We start from the raw sequence: 17,132 nt of genomic DNA, 5'->3' as shown, positions 1-17,132 counted from the left end.
GATTTTGAAATCAATTACAACTTTTATCGATCGATGACATTTTGATTTTTCACAAACTATATTGATCCTTTAAAGGTCTTAATATTCAACATTATTTGATAATTAGGAGCATATTTTTTTAGTTTTAAAAAAATACTTTATTTTTTTCGATTCATGACAATTTTCTATTTACGAAGAATAAAAATTTATTTAAAAAAAAAAAAAAAATTATTTGATTCATGACAATTTTCTATTTATGAAGAATAAAAATTTATTTATTATTCGCGATTCTTCCAGGCCTGGCGGTTGGGCGGCCGGGCCCGGCTTAGTTTGGTCCGGCCTGGTGTTACGTTGGCCATTTTCCAGTCACACAAATTAAAATCCTGAAATAATTCAACTCCGCTCCTCCGCAAGCCGAGAACAAGCAGCTCGCCTGCCTGTCAATGGCCGCTCCAGCATCCGCCACTTCCCCACTCTCTCTCATCAACACTTTCTCCTCCTCCTCCTCCTCTTCCACCACTTCCTCGTCTAAGCTGCCCTCCCTCTCTCCCAGAATCATCAGAGCTTTTGCCCCCAATTCATCCTCCGTGCCCGCTCCTTCAAGGTTCGTCCTGCAGCGATCTCACAGGTTGATCGCTTCCCCCTCCCGAATCTTTCTTCTCCTGCAGAGGTTTCCCTCCGGCGCCTCCCGTGGCGGTGCCGTCCTGTCCTCCGCCTTGGACTGCCTCTTCGCCTTTCTCGCCTCCGTCGCCCTCTCGGCCTCGCTGATCCTTACCGACGTCGGTCCCGCTTCCGCCTTTGTCCTCACTTCCCCGAGGAAGCTCCAGTCCGACGAGCTCGCCACCGTCCGGCTCTTCCAGGAGAACACCCCCTCCGTCGTCTACATCACCAACCTCGCTGCGCGGTAGATATTCCCGTCAGTTCTTTTGCTTTCTTGAGATAAGTCGGATATTGTGGTGGTTGATAAAAATCGGTTCTTTTCTTTATCTAAGGCAAGATGCTTTCACGTTGGACGTGCTGGAGGTGCCTCAGGGCTCGGGCTCGGGGTTCGTCTGGGACACCAAAGGCCACATCGTGACGAATTACCATGTCATCCGTGGCGCCTCCGACCTCAGGTTGGTGAGAAGAGCAGATTAGTCCTCTATTCATGTTATTACTACTAGGAAATACTTATTGTGCAGTTCGACTGTTAGTTCAACTCGAGCTTTCCCTACAGAGCAACTTTTGCATCATCTCCCGTATATGCTTTTCTTTTCTGATACTTTTTCTTCCCTTTTTTGCTCTGAGCAATCTGTTTGGAAATCGAGATTATGCTACACCTGTTTGGTATATACAGGGTGACACTGGCTGATCAGGCGACATATGAAGCACAAGTAGTGGGATTTGACCAAGACAAGGATGTTGCTGTTTTGCGCATTGATGCGCCGAAGGAAAAGTTGAGACCGATACCGATTGGCATATCATCAGACCTGCTGGTGGGCCAGAAAGTTTATGCTATTGGAAATCCTGTAAGTGATTCAACAATTTTATTGTTTCAAGTGCCTTCTTATGCCATAGACTTCTGTCATCATACTAGGCATTCAAATCAGTATAAACATATAAGTTTTTTGAGAAATTTTTCATTCTGCAGCAGAGGAGAACTATTCAACCTACACTGTCATGTTATTGGAGGATCACCAAAACACTAAACGTCCATTCATTTTTTTCCATGCAAGTTTTATAAAACATATGCAAGCGGTATGCAGTCAGTCCATTGCATATCCTGTATAGATTATGCAAGGACATATGCAAAAATATTGAAAATACCTGTATTGATAGAAACGATTCATATATATATGCAAAAATTATTGATCAACACATCTAATTTATAAGTATGTCAATCTTAAGATGCAAAACACATGAAATTTAACAAATCCATACTAATTAACAACATAGAATAGATGTATGCGTGTGGTTCTCTCTCTATATATAACTAATATTGTTAGAATATATAACTAAGATTTAGAATGTCCATCACTTGTAAGATAAATGTTCGAAGGTATGAGATACAGTACATTAGAGTTGTAAGTTAGACCGGGCTGTGGTCCCTTCCAAATTCACCCAGGAAGCAAATATGCAGCCTTGGCAGCCTCTGTTCAAAATGATGGTTCCATGAACCAGGAAGGTTCCTTATAGGTAGAAATTCATTGTTTATGAACCAATGAGCTAAGTCTATCATGTCTAACATGGAGGGTGTTGAATCTGAAGTTAATGAAACTGGTGTATTTTTGAGGAAAAGGAAGAAGTCAACCTAAATTTTTTTGTAGAAAGAAGGATGATACTTCATTAACATTCTGGATAGCTATCTGTACAATCTTCACAGTGATTATACAGCAAAAATCCCTATTATGCAGGTTTAATGTTGTTATGTTGCTGAAGATTACAAGACTGAAGATGATGTGGACTTTCAAATTTATTTATTTTTTGAATTGCAGAAGCCGCATTTTCTTTTTGTGTTAGAAGTTTCAAGGCTCCATTAGTTAAAATATCATTTTCTCTAAATATTCATTTATCAGGAATGCTAACTTACACTATGTCCTATTCGTAGAGATATGAACAATCATGATTTATTATAATTATAATAGCTAGGGTTCAATAACTTACCCTAGTGTTTATTATGTTTTTGTTTCTCGTTGCAGTTTGGTCTCGATCACACACTTACTACGGGAGTTATCAGGTTGGTGATCTCATAGCTGTTATAGATATTATGACCCTTGGCTACTGGAAACATTGAACTGCTTGATGCAGTAAAACAGTTGAATGTCATGATAGATTAAAAGTCTCATCTTTTAGCTATCAAGTGACTAATGTATGGCCTATGTGACACTTTTTTTCTGTTTTGTTTGAATTTTTTTCCCATCCCTATTATTTCTCTTCAGTGGACTGAGAAGAGAAATAAGCTCAGCAGCAACAGGACGACCTATCCAGGATGTAATACAGACTGATGCTGCTATAAACCCTGGTAACAGTGGTGGTCCACTGCTTGATAGTTCTGGAAGCTTGATAGGCATAAACACAGCTATATACTCCCCTTCTGGAGCATCCTCTGGTGTTGGATTTTCCATTCCAGTTGATACAGTAAGTTGATCGTAGTCGTTATTGCAAAATCAATTAATTATTGAAGCTCTTAACTTTTAGTGTTATTATAGGTTAGTGGTATAGTAGAGCAGATTGTAAAATTTGGTAAAGTGACAAGACCAATATTGGGCATAAAATTTGCACCAGATCAATCAGTTGAACAGCTTGGAGTCAGTGGAGTGCTTGTCTTGGATGCTCCGCCCAATGGCCCAGCTGGAAAAGCGGTATAGCATAGATACTTTTGGGATAATTTTTCTCTTAGCCTAACTTTTGTAACACTATTTCTTAGATGCACTTTATGAATCTTTGCTTTAATGCTCAATTTTATGTAGATATTGCATAGGCACACTGTGAATTCCAGGAGTCTAGTGATGAAGCTGAAATATTTAACATTAGCATTTGATGATCAAAAGAAAGACTATTAAGTGTCACCATTCATGCTGCCATTATCCTGTTAATAATTTGTTGAGGCTTTATGGGAATTGGCTTCTTTAAGTCTCACTTGAAAAGCTGAACCATAATACAGTCCTTGTTTCAAAAATTTGAATAGGAGCAGCGTGAAATATTTGTCAATGTTTGCATAAACTATCACTTATTGATAAGGTGTTTTTTGTGTTCTTCTATTTATGTAAAATCATATAACCACAAGCATGATAAATATACTCTTTAGAAGAATCTCGAGTTGGTTAAGTTCCCAGATATGGGCCTTGAGATGAGTTGAAACTTGAAAAGAGTTTATAGGTCAATCAAGATAGCCAAGTGATGCTTCAATGGAGAGTTGTGTAAATGCTTGTCTTTGTTGCACCAGAATGTAGAATGTACATACAATATAAACTTTACGTTTTCCCCTAAATTTAAGCCACCTTATTATATGATTACTAAAAAAAATCTTATTGTTATGGACCGTAGCATTCCTTAAAAGAGTAAAGTATAGCAGGCAAAGAAGTTTCAACGATTTTGCTTGTGTATGTCTAGATGGAGTATTTCATTGTTGATTTTAGATGTTGGAATATGGTGTAATCCTGCATGTGCTTCTAAATTTGCAGGGTCTGCAACCAACCAAGAGGGATGCATATGGTAGGCTTGTTTTGGGAGATATTATCACATCAGTGAACGGGAAAAAAGTCACAAATGGAAGTGACTTATATCGGATCTTGGATCAATGTAAAGTTGGGGAAACGGTAATTTTTATACCATATGGAGTTACACAGTCGCAAATTTCTCTGTGATTTCGATGATGATTTTTTGCAAATCTATTGTTTTGTTGTCTGAAGTGCTTATTCACTAAATTTAAAAAATGGTCATGAAGCAGCTAACATGTGGAATTGACCATACTGTGTTTCTTTAACATCTATGTTGATCAATCTCAAGGTTTAGGAAGAGCAGTCAAACAGAATATTATGTTTGCTTAAATAAATTTGGATGATTTCCTAGTCCTAATATGATCATGAGATGATTATTCACTGTACAGCCGTGCCATTGCCCTCGCGTGTACTTTGGGGCAGGACAAGATGGCCCTTGATCCAGCAGTTTTTTGGATTCTATGCCTTAAACGGGCCTAGCATCATGTGAATTTGCTGACTGAGGATGCAACATTGATCAAGTTGTCAGAACTGCACTAGAACAACATACTGCCTTTACCATGTTGCACAATATTGAATGCTATTGCAGCAAGGGTGAAAACCACAAGGCATAAACTAGATCAATTGTTTTCAATCTAACTTTTGGAACAGCAATTACAAATCATCCTGAACCTTATATATTTGCCAACTTTTTCTGTTATTTCTGCATTGAATCTTAGTTCCCTTAAATCATTTCCTTTTCCTATAACATCAAATATATAAGTAAACTATTCTATGTAGCTGAGTTCTCTGAAACTCAAAACCATTGAAATTTTACCTTCTAACTATTCACTGTTATGTTTGTCACCTTCCAATGTAATTCATCTTGTACCCTTATTTTGTTATAACATCCTTCCATTGTGCTAATTTCTGCTGCCCTGATAATTTTATAGGTGACAGTGGAAGTTTTGCGAGGCGACCACAAAGAGAAACTTCCTGTAATTCTTGAGCCAAAGCCTGATGAATCATAAGGGTTTCGAGAATGGCTCACTCAGCATGTTGACAAACTTCATCTGGATTTTCACTCATATCACTACTGATTTGCATATAAAGTCTCTTGGTTTCCATTGTATCATGTCATGTTAGATTCATATCAAGGAAATTGCCCTTTGTACATTACCAACAGTTTTTGTACTCATTTACCAGTTTCTTGATGTTTAGCCACACATATCCAAAGTTCCATTGATCGAACAATACGTTACAATTTTGCAGAATACTTAATCACAGCAAGCCACTGGCTACTACGAGATCAGCTATATTTGATCTCTGCCATTCCCACAAATTTTATTGGTAAATACACTTGTAAACTCCTAACTGGATACGTCGTACAGCACATCTAACGAGGTGTGGCAGCTTCTTTCTACTGAAACTTTAAGAACTTTGGCCTGCAAGATTTTGCAATTTGATTAATTAATGAGTGTACAGTTCAAGAGACTGTGAAACCCTAAAGATTAAAAGATACTTTATCAATAATATTAATAAAAAATTTTGATGGATCTTGATGCAGTTCCTTTTGGCACGTAAATTTTTTAAAATATATTTTAATTTTATGCTTTAAAATTTTTCTGCATGGGGGCAGTTCGATCTTTGTTCATGTAAGGTGCATACTGTACCGCGGATCTTGGCCGCCGGTGCCGTTGCGGCGGCGGCCGCCAGCGGCTGGCGGGTAGTTGTAGAAAGGCTCCTTGGCGGTGTCGATGAGGTTGATGTCGCTGACGAGATGCTCGTAGTGGCGCTTGACTTCGTCGACGGTCTTGCCGCCGCCGACGGCGCGCGCCACATTCTGCCACCGCTCGGGGTGGCTCTCCTCGTAGCGCGCCAGCGCCATCTCGAACCGCTCGTTCTCCTCCTCCGTCCACGCCTGCTCCGCCTTCCTCAACGAGCTGGTCTTCGAACTGGACGCCATCGATCGATCCCTCCTCCACCAGCAATCGCGCGCAGCTCAAAGAGTCGAGTACTGCTCGCTCGGTTGCATGGTGGCAGAGACGCATGAGGCAGCTCCTTATAAGGAGGGAGCTAGGTGCAGACTTGGGGAATAGCATATGCAAAAGGAGAGGGGGGAGTGGTGGGTGGTGATGGGAATCAGCATCCGCCATTAATTCCTTCCTTCATAGTAACTTGTATACGTACCTCCTCCAGTACTACTCTCCTTGACAGTCTTTGACCTTACGCCTAGAGATTCATTAACTTTTGGCCCTCAGCTCTGTTTTCGAAGTCGTTCATCGCTTGGACGGATTAACCACGAAGAGTGGCACGCAAGGCTCTTATCTGAAAAGGCATGCAGCATAATCTTTAATTTTTCATGTTCACGGATGAGATGGAGACGCCGTGGAACAGTAGATCCTTCTTAAAGGGAATCAAGATTTAAGAGCTAAAGAATGAGTTTATGGCGAAAGATGTAAAGGCGCTCGTCTTTATGTAAAGCTGCGGTGGATGAAGGACGGAACTCATCCATCTCGGAATCTTGGTATCGTCGACAAGTTGGGCCAGAAGGCTGAGCTCTTTGGAATCTGCTGTTTTTCACGATCTTCATTCCACTGCTGAAAATATTCCAAGAGCATGGGGAAAGCTGCAGAGCAGATCAGGGTTTGGTTTGATTTGCAAGGAGAGGGACATGACAGACAGACAACGGGAGCCAGCTGCCATGCAGCCAGTCCGTCGCCGGCGGCTGGCGGAGGAGTGGTACTTCGTCCTCTGTCACGATCTGAAAGAGAGAAGAGTCTTGGGGGAATGCTTTTGGGACGACGACGAAAGATCAGTTCAGCTTTTGGTGATTCCTCCCCCCACCTTTCCTGCACAGCAACAAGTTGGGCGGGGGGATTCAACAATCGGCATCTAGCTTTTGCTGCATGAGACATGCAAATAAAGGGGAGAAAAGGAGAGAAAGATCTTTGATCTTCCTTTGACTCTGGAGGTGATTGATCCAGCCTCCCCTTCAGAATATGGTTCTTCGTCGTCTCCAGGCGCATGCAGCTGGTCTGGCTGAAGCTGTGGGAGGTTGTTGATTGAGCGCCATGGCCAACTTGCTCGAATGCTTTAGGGGAATTTGTAAGTGGAACGAAAAGGCGCAGATTCTTTGTCTCATTCTGCAAAAGGTTGGAATCCGCCAACCTAGCGGCCCCACACGATCGGCCCCCCGACCATCTGTGGAGAGGTAAATCACGGTGAATGCGGGACTGGCCAGAGCACGGGGCCCGAAGGGTTTGCACAGGACACCAGATTGATGTTATCTCAAATGGAGCCCTGGACCTTCGAACCACTCACCTCATTCTGCAAGCAACCGTGCCCTGACCAGCTGCGCCCGCCCGTGGGGGCCGCAGATTCTTTGTCTCGCAGATAGAACAGATTGCTTTTTTTAGAATCATTTTCGTTAATTTTTGTAGTGACTGACTGACTGACGCCCACCTCCAATCGCCCTGCTCTCTTCTGTTCTGCTGTGTTGCTTCCACAGGGACCGTAGGGAGAAAGGAGCCTGTACGGCTCCCTCGCAAGCTGTGATCCAATTTAATTAATTACTGCATGATCCACCTTTATTTATATTTGATTAAACAACTGGGTTATAAATTAAAATATACTTATTATCCCCGGGATAATGGTGCAACGGTAGGACATCCGGATTGTAATTCAGGGACCCGTGATTCGATCTCCAGCTACGGCATATTTACAGGAATTTTCCTCCAAATGGGGAATGCAATCAAAGGATGCTGGGCATCTGGATTGGCCGCGGTATACGCTTCCCGATTTATCCTGGTGGTCGGTGGGAAATTTCCGTGGGACCGGATCGGCCATCCCCAAGGATTGAATCCATGAGACTGACTCCTCCAGGGATTGAGTCCATGAGACTGACTGAGATTTATCATTTTTTTTAATATACTTATTAAATATATAAAGTTTTTAAAAATATTAAAGCATTCTCTCTTTAGTAAAAAAAAACGTTTTTTTATTTTTTATTTACTTTTCTTCTTTGAAACAATGAAATGCGGCCAACATAAAAGAATTGATTAATTGACTTGGCAATTCAAATTTGGTCTGGGCCTGGGCTGGGCCTGGAACTGGGCCTGGTCCTGGGGCCCAAATCCATGTTGTGTGAATTTTACCGAGCTGTAGCCCTGCAGTTTGTCAATTATTAATTATTATTTATTGCCAAAAATAATTCCTTCTGCATTTTATAAAGAGAATATTGTTGTCCCGGGCTAATAGTGTCGCGGTAGGACATCCAGGTTGTCACACAGGTACCTACGGTTTGATCCCCAGCTACAGCGTATTTGCAGGAATTTATTTTCATTCAAATGGAGATCACAATCAAAGGATATTGGTCATCTGAGTTGCCGCTGCGTGCGCTTCCCGATTTACTCTGGTGGTCGATGGGAAACTTCCGTGGGATCGGACCGGTCACCCCAGGGATTGACGCTTCCCGATTTACCTTGGTGGTCGATGGGAAATTTTCGTGGGACCGGGCCGATCACCCCCAGGGATTGGCGCTTCCCGATTTACCCTGGTGGCCGATGGGAAACTTCAGTGGGACCAAATCGGTCACCTCCAGGGATTGAGTAAATGCGACTAACTGGGATTATCAGTTGATTAAACAACTGAGTTATAAATTTAAATATACTTATTAAATATATAAAGTTTTAAAAAATATTAAAGCATTCTCTCCTTAGTTAAAAAACTTTTTTTATTATTTTTTTTACTTTTCTTCTTTAAAACAATGAAATGCGGCAAACATAAAAGAATTGATTAACTGACTTGGCAATTGAAATTTGGTCTGGGCCTGGGCTGGGCCTGGAACTGGGCCTGGTCCTGGGGCCCAAATCCATGTTGTGTGAATTTTACCAAGCTGTTGCCCTGCAGTTTGTCAATTATTATTTTTTATTGCCAAAAACAATTCCTTCTAAATTTTATAAAGAGAATATTATTAAAAATTCTCAATTGGAACCCAACTCAAATCCGAATTTAATCCAAACCCATATAATCTGAATAATCATTTTTTTCATTTTTTATTTTAATATTTTATCATTATCATACTAATATTACATAAAATGTTTTAATTTTTAAAATAAAATTTAATTTAATCAAAAAAATTCTCCTAACCCCTAAATCTAAGTCAATCGAGTCAATCCGAATCTAACATAAATTCAATCTAATCTAAAACTCTCAACTCCAACTTGATCCGAATCTAAAAACTCTCAACTCCAACTTTTTTTTTTCTGATTGAATTGGTTTGGATAGGGACGGATTGTCTGGTCAAGTCTATTTTTAACACGGTTGATCTCTTATATCATAATAGAAAAATGGTCACTAGGTGAAAATAATCATTTGTGCTTTTGAATTTACTTAATAAGTGAATCGTCTAGGATTAATCAGGTCCTTAAGAATCTGGATACTTGATTAATTAGATGACTTAAAATTGTAAGTCATGTCTATTATATATTATTTGATATATTATGTAAAGGTGAATATTGTTGGAAATATGAATGGAAACAATGAAATGGAAGGATGCAAAAAAACCCTCATATGGAGAAGTTTAGTCCCACATTGGTAGTTGAGGGGCAACTTGATTGATTTATATTGTATCACAAGCATTGATGTTGTAAACAAATGCAAGGGGAGAGGCTCTCTCTCACGCGCGGATGCGCAGGGGGTTGCAAATCTAGGGCTCGGATTGCACTGTCCGCAAGGTAACTTGTGTGTGAGCGTGATCTGCGCGTGTCGAATGGTAGACCGGTTAGGGCAGAATTTGTCCAAGCGGATGAATCAATATTTTGCATCTCGTTCCATTTTTGTAACGGATGAGTTAATAACTTGACGTTGAAACGACCGAGTATTATTACTGACGTTTCAAATCATGCCATTAATCTATTAATTATATTATTAATTGTACCATTAATCCATTAATTATATTACTGACGTTGAAACGACCGAGTATTATTAACTTGTGATAGCCTACGGGTGTAATCAGTTCGCCGGCAACGATCTGTGTTTGATCGTTTTCCAGTTCTGTCGTTGTATCCTGGGAAACAAACGTCCGTCTTTACCTCTAAGCACCGCCGGAGGGGACAAATCTGTTTTAAGAAAACTGCGTTGAACGCATGCCTCGACCATTCGACAACTCGGCTCGACCATTTGGCAACTCGGCTCGGCCATTCAGCAGATTGGCCATTCGGCAACTCGACTCGGCCATTCGGCAACTTGGCTTAGCCATTCGACAGCTTGGCCATTTGGCAACTCGACTCGAGCATTCGGCAGCTTGGCCATTCGGCAACTCGCCTCGGCCATTCGGCAACTTTGCCCGGCAGTTCAGCATCTTGGCCACTCGTCTCGACAGTCGGCCACTCGGCTCTCGGCTCGGCAGTCGACAGTCGACCACTCGGCATTCGGCAGTCAACCACTCGGCACTCAGCACTCGGCTTGGCAACTCGGCCACTCGACTCGGCAGTTGACGACTCAGTCACACTGCTCTCTCCGGCAAAGTATATTTAACATATATTATGTTATGAAGCAAGCAATAAACACAAGTGCTGTGAATAAAATAAAAAATTAAAAAATTAAAAAAAAAACTGATATTAAAAAAAAATCAAAAACATGTTTAATATAATATAAATATATACTTAGTAACTAGTAAATATCACTAGCATATGAAATCACGATAAATATATATATTAATCAATAAGAAATTAAAAAAATTAGTTAAAAATAATAAAATAAAATAAAATTTATTTAAGTATAGATCAGAATGTAAAAGATTGATAAAAAATTTATATAATCGATCTCATTTAGATGTTTATTATATTATTAATTAATTAATTTTATAACATCATTAATTACAACATAACTTTTGTTTCACAAATTCACAGTTAACAAAATACAGTTCTGCATAACAAAATAAGCACACAAAATATGATTCTGTTAATTATCTCTGATGAGCAAGTTACTTGATAAAAAGAGTCGTAAAGAAAATTAAACTCATTAAATAAACGGCCATCAAACGAGGTTGTTGTAGTAAAAAGATGAAGTCATAACTTTAGTATTCTTATAGGATATATGCCTTACGTAAGGAGATAAATCTAGGGCCATCGTCTAAGATTTCACGAGGTCCTAGGTTAAAATTTTTTAATATCTTTAATATATATTTTTTAAATATAAAATTTTTTCTCATCTTTTTTTCATTTGGACTTGGGACCGATAACGGAAGATTTAAATTTTTATAAAAATAAAATATTAATTTAAAAATAAATTTTTATATAAAATTTAGTTTCTAGTTATTAATTTAAAAATAGATTTTTATATAAAATTTAATTTTTTAGTTTTTTGAGATACAAAATTATTAATTAAAATTTTATATTTAAGTTTTGTTAATAAATTTTTTTGAATTGATAAAATTGCTAGATTTTTTAATAATTTATAATTTATACAAAATAAAAAAACTATTTTGAAGAAAATTAGAAGAAAAAAATAGCAAAAAAAAAATATTACCGAGTGAAGAAGGACTGAGCCTTGAAGAGAAGGATGTCTTTTAGAAAATCGCCAAAAGAAAATTACAGAGCATACAGTATTGATCTATTAGCTCTTGAAAAAATGAAGATATAAAATGAGATAAAAGAAAAAGAAATTACTTATATTGACATATAAATAAAATTTTATATTTTTATAATAATATAATGATTATAATTAATATAAAATTAATTAGTCTTATCGTTGTTTTTAGAATGATGTATCAATTCAGTCATGCATGCATGCAGCAACTTCTCATGCATGCAAGCGTGTAGGCGTGAGCAGTGCATCAAATGCATAAAACGACATCAAATTTTCATGCATAACCATGTAGGCGTGATTTAACCTTGCGAAAATCGAAGTACCGCAGTCTCACGAAACGAACACACTATTCGATTAATATAAATTTTTTTTATTAAAATAATTTTTTAAAATAATAATGGCTTAAATTGGGGCCTTAGACATAGGCCTTACCTTAAGCAGGGCCTGGATAAATCATGATGGACTTTTACTCTAATATAACGATCCTTTTGCATGGGGAAAATCACACCAACGAGATATTTTGCACAGTACTAATGTAGGTACCAACTACTGTAAAATCTTCAAACAAGATTATTGAATCTTTTTCACATGCATCGATGAGATAGAGATGCCATCCAAGAGCTAGCTAGCAAATCTTGATCGACAGAGCTCAGCCTGTGGTAGGATCAAAGAATGGTTGTGAGTATAAAGATACAAAGGCGCACGTTCATGCTTATGCAAAGCTGGGGTGCCCGAACAAGAGAACCTCTGACAAAAAAACTCCTTTCAAAAACAGAATTTACTTTTAATTTTAAAAAACTTATATATAAAGAATAAAATAATAATAATAATAATAATCATTCCTTGCCACTAAAAGAACAATACCCTCGATCTCCTCGTGGATCCCTTGATCAGAATACTACCCATCTGTGGCCACGGTTCGATTACTTTTCAAAAGAATGGATAAACGTGACTGCGAACTTGTCCGCAGAATATTATTATGCTTATTGCGGTGTTTGGGCCTAACTTGGCCTGGCCCAAACAAAGCCCGTTACATAAAGTGCATCTACATCCGAAAAAAAATTAAGAGTTTATCCTCGTAAATAAAATACTCTTAGAACTCGCAAATAAAATATTCTTAGAACGGCCTTATAGAGACAATAAAGACTATAGAGAATGACTATTGATGTATTATTATTATGAATATTTTTGGATACATTCGATTCGATAGATGAATTAGTTATCAGTTTCGTTACAGCACCTGCTGCTCTAGCTAATTGTCCATCCTTTCTAAGTGTAATTTCTATATTATGTATGGTCGTGCCTAAGGATATATCGGTTGAAGTGGATTCTTTTTTTTTATCAGCAAAAACTCCTTCCCAAATTGTACAAGCTTCTTCCAAAGCATATGGTTTTCTAGATGTATATGATGATATCTAGACAAATGGATCTTATATAAATCATATGATGAAGTACCACATGAGTAGATATATAGGAATTCTAAATTTTATGATCTGAATTACTCATGTTATGATCTTCTACATCCTAGGTCTCCCCGTTCCATCATCTGGCTTATGTTCTTCATGTAGCATTCAGATCGAATGATTCGATGAAATTACATTAATACTTCCATATATTATGGATAACGTAAGAGACATCTCTCTTTTTCTTCGGGAGTATCTTAATTATCACTGCTTAGCTTTAATTCGCTTTTGACCATAAATTAAGAGGAGGACCGTCCCCCTTGGGAAATTTGAATGTATGCATTATAAAAACTAATAATAATAAGTTCAAAAGTCACCGTCGCACTTTACTAACGACACATCTAACATATGTGTTTCCACTAAAAGAAAGTGACAACCTCGTTAGCTTTTACTTTCTTTTTGGCAAAAAAAAATAATTAAAGGATGCCCATATTTGATAAACCATGAGATTTTTAATTAACATTAAATGGATGTACTATTTAAAATATCTTGGGATCATATTTTAAGATTTAAATTGGAGTAGTTAGCAGGTAGATACAATAAATGTAGCAGTTGATTATTAAATTTTATAATAGTATTATTATTTTATATTAATTTTATTTATTAGAGAGTAATGATCCAATTAAAATAGTATTTCAATGAGTAAAATAAATTAAAAGGACTTCGTGACACTCATTAAATTTTAAATGAAAATTATTTGATAATGATTAATGGTGTAGAACCTAGCATGTACTGATTGTTAGTTTCTATAATAATATTATTATTTTATATTAATTTTATTTATTAGATAATGATAATTTAATTAAAATAATATTTTAATTAATAAAAATAAATTAAAAAATTATGATATTTATTATATTTTAAATAAATATTATTTGATCATAATCTAATTAAATATTATATATTATAGTAACTATCTATTAGTTGATATAACTGTTATCTTAAAATTTGATAGAGATGATATTTTAGATGCAATGTCCGTGTCATCCTTTTCTTTTCCGTGTGATATAGATGAGTAATAAGTAATTTAAAATAAAAAAATTAATTACTCACAAATGTGTATCAATTGTTATCCCACACTTCTTATTCAGCACACCTTATGAGTAATTAAAATATTTTTATTTTAAAAATTTTTGGTATATTTAATACAATAACTAAACTCCTAAATTCTAAAGGAAAAAAAAATCTTAAATGACTTACCTTACTTTAGACCATCCACAACGCTCCCTCGTTATAACCCTAATGTTAATAATTAAAAAAAATACATGTGGGGTGGGCCAGCCAGGGGCTAACCCACCCCACTGCCACATGAACGTGTTCAAGACATTGAACGCGTTCATGTGGCGGGGTGTTCATTAACATCCCTCCACATTGTTCATTAACACACCCCTCTATATTGATACGGCGGATCCTTATTGATCTTACGTGATAAAGAAGGTCAATAATCATTCTGACATGACAAGTCAAGAGGTCAATGGACAAACCATATTTGACTGGCCCGATTGCCATGACGCTCGGCCCTACCTCCATTACTCAGTCCGACTTCAACTTCACTCGGCACGACCAGAAGGTTCCTCAGTTGGCTCGGTCACTAATTAAGCTTTACTCTTGGTTGGTCCGACCTCGTTGTGTTCCCAACTAGTGCAACCTCATCGCACTCTTAGCCGTCTCGGGCACTCCACATAACTCGTTCTCGGCTATACATTCATACGTCTTGCCCACTCGGCTATGCGTTCAATCAGCTCAGACATATGTTCAATCATCTCGGCCACTCAGTTTCGTTCTCAGCCTTGGTCGGCTCGGCCACTCAGTTTCGTTCTCGGCCTCGATCTGCTCGGCCACTCAGTCTCGTTCTTGACCTTGATCGGCTCGGCCACTCAGTCTTGTTCTCGGCTTCGATCGGCTCGGTCGCTTAATCTTGGTCTCGGCCTCAACCAGCCCGACCCCTCTACTTAGCTCCATCTCGGTCTCTCTCAACCCTCTTCCGCACAAAGGGACAACCAAGTGTGCGACCTCTAGGACGGTTATTAGGTTTTCAGGTCTGGTCCTCTAGATCTCCTCGTGTTTATACTTACAGTCGAAAGATGAGAATAATCAACTCTGCTAAGCCGTAGGGTGGTTAGAGATCATCTGAGATTCTTCCCCTTGATGATGTATTACCAGCTCACTTGTCAACAATTTACAGAACTTGCCTCCTTAAGACACTTCAGCAGTCTGCGTTCATGACAGTAGGAATGTTTCCTTCAGCGACTATATATAAGCTCCCTGCAAGTATGAAGGGCTCTCTCTCGATTTCACTCAACTTCATATACTGCTTCTTCTTCTTCACTTCTCTTTGTTGACTTGAGCATCGGAGTGGTCTGCCGAAAATCCCCGGTGTCTCGCTAACCCTTCTTTCTCCTCAGATTCTTTCGTCGACGAGATCAATGAAGATTGAGGTGACATATTCTTGACTGGTGGCCACCACCGACCGACCGCCGCATCACGCCTGATGGACGCGCAGCTCGCCGACGCACAGCCCCGCGCCGGATTCCGATCGAATAGTGGTCAGAATCCGACGAATTCGGTCGGAATCGGCCGCTCGGCACTGGCAGTCGATTCCGGCCAAATCGCTGCCGATTTCCGATCAAATTTCGGTCGGAGACCGGCCGAGGAAGGACCGGCTATCGCCGTCGGTCCTTCCTCGGCCGGTCTCCGATCGGAAACCGGCTGCGATTCAGCTGCCAGTGCCGAGCGGCCGATTCCGGCCGAATCGTGATCGAATTCGCCGGATTCCGACCACTATCGGGCTGGAATCCGGCGCCGGGCTGTGCACCAGCGAGTGGCGCATCCATCGGGTGTGACGCGGTGGCCGGACGGCGAAGCGGCACCGGCGAGGGGTCAGGTTGTCGCAGACGAGGAGCGCGGGTTAAGGAGCGCAGCATAAAAAATTATATATATATATATATATATACGAAATTTTTTATAAAGAAATGTGAAATGTTCAGAGGTCACAACAGCGTTCGTTTTCGTTTTTAAAATGCTCAATAATTTGGTCAACAAGTGCGTACAATAATTCATAAAAAAAAAGGAAATATCAGCGTCGAGCTCATCAACTGGCGTCGTCCACCATTAAATTAGCAGGAGAAGCTCAACTTTAGATTAGTAAACAAACATTCCTTTAGATTATATATCTGATATATTCTTTTAAATGAAATTTTTCCTAGAGAGAACAATGCTCCATAATCATAATTATGTGAACGAATGCAATAATTCAAAAAAAAAAAAAACATCAGCGTCGAGCACAGCAATGCTGGTCGTCCCCCATTAAATTAGAAACCATCGATCCTTTTGACTTTGTATCAGATTCATTTAATTAAAACATATTTGTGCAGAACTGATCAATCTCTCTTGTACAAGAAAGATATAATTAATTTTTTTTTGACAAAATCTAAATAATATCTTTTATATCTTTTATAATGATCAATTATAATTTTTTAATTTACTCTTATTTTTTATAATGATTAAATGATGTTTTTCCCTTGGCATATGATATGATCATTATATGAAATTAAAAGTTAATTTATTGAATATACCATCAACATAACTCATCCAACAAAATTATTTAAGAGGGGAAGAATAAAAATAAAATAGATTATGTAGGGTAAAAAGTAATATTTTAAAGATAAAAATCAAGAAGGCGTAGCAGTTTTGAAATCATAACTGCTACAATTATAATAGTTGTAGGAGTTATGAAATTGTAATTGCTATATATAACATAAAAAATAATCTTTAAAAAAGAAGATTAATTTTTTTAAACTTTTGAAAAATTTTTAAATGATATTTTTTTTGCAAACTTAGATCGTTATTAGTTACATCTGATAATATTAATAAATATAAATTTTTAAACTAGCTTTAATTTAATATATTATGTTTTATG

General features: G+C 38.2%; 2 protein-coding genes across 2 annotated transcripts; one reads left to right on the top strand and one right to left on the bottom strand.

Annotated features, from left to right (window-relative positions):
* The first annotated feature begins 380 nt into the window (after positions 1-380).
* Positions 381-5,393, top strand: LOC141830015 (protease Do-like 1, chloroplastic). Its single transcript, XM_074717486.1, has 8 exons — positions 381-883; positions 972-1,094; positions 1,316-1,487; positions 2,658-2,695; positions 2,898-3,096; positions 3,168-3,320; positions 4,143-4,277; positions 5,111-5,393. The coding sequence occupies exons 1-8, from the start codon at positions 423-425 to the stop codon at positions 5,186-5,188; spliced, it is 1,359 nt and encodes a 452-aa protein (XP_074573587.1). The 5' UTR covers positions 381-422; the 3' UTR covers positions 5,189-5,393.
* Positions 5,364-6,214, bottom strand: LOC141830016 (protein RADIALIS-like 4). Its single transcript, XM_074717487.1, has 2 exons — positions 5,831-6,214; positions 5,364-5,602 (listed from the first exon to the last, which is right to left on the bottom strand). The coding sequence occupies exons 1-2, from the start codon at positions 6,121-6,123 to the stop codon at positions 5,578-5,580; spliced, it is 318 nt and encodes a 105-aa protein (XP_074573588.1). The 5' UTR covers positions 6,124-6,214; the 3' UTR covers positions 5,364-5,577.
* Between the last annotated feature and the right edge of the window lie 10,918 nt (positions 6,215-17,132).

Source organism: Curcuma longa, chromosome 5, assembly GCF_044706935.1.
Source record: "Curcuma longa cultivar G26 ecotype Majalengka, Jawa Barat chromosome 5, ITB_CL_G26_1.1, whole genome shotgun sequence".
Taxonomy (NCBI): domain Eukaryota; kingdom Viridiplantae; phylum Streptophyta; class Magnoliopsida; order Zingiberales; family Zingiberaceae; genus Curcuma; species Curcuma longa.
Note: the sequence above shows the minus strand (reverse complement) of the source record. Positions and strands in the feature narration are given on the sequence as shown.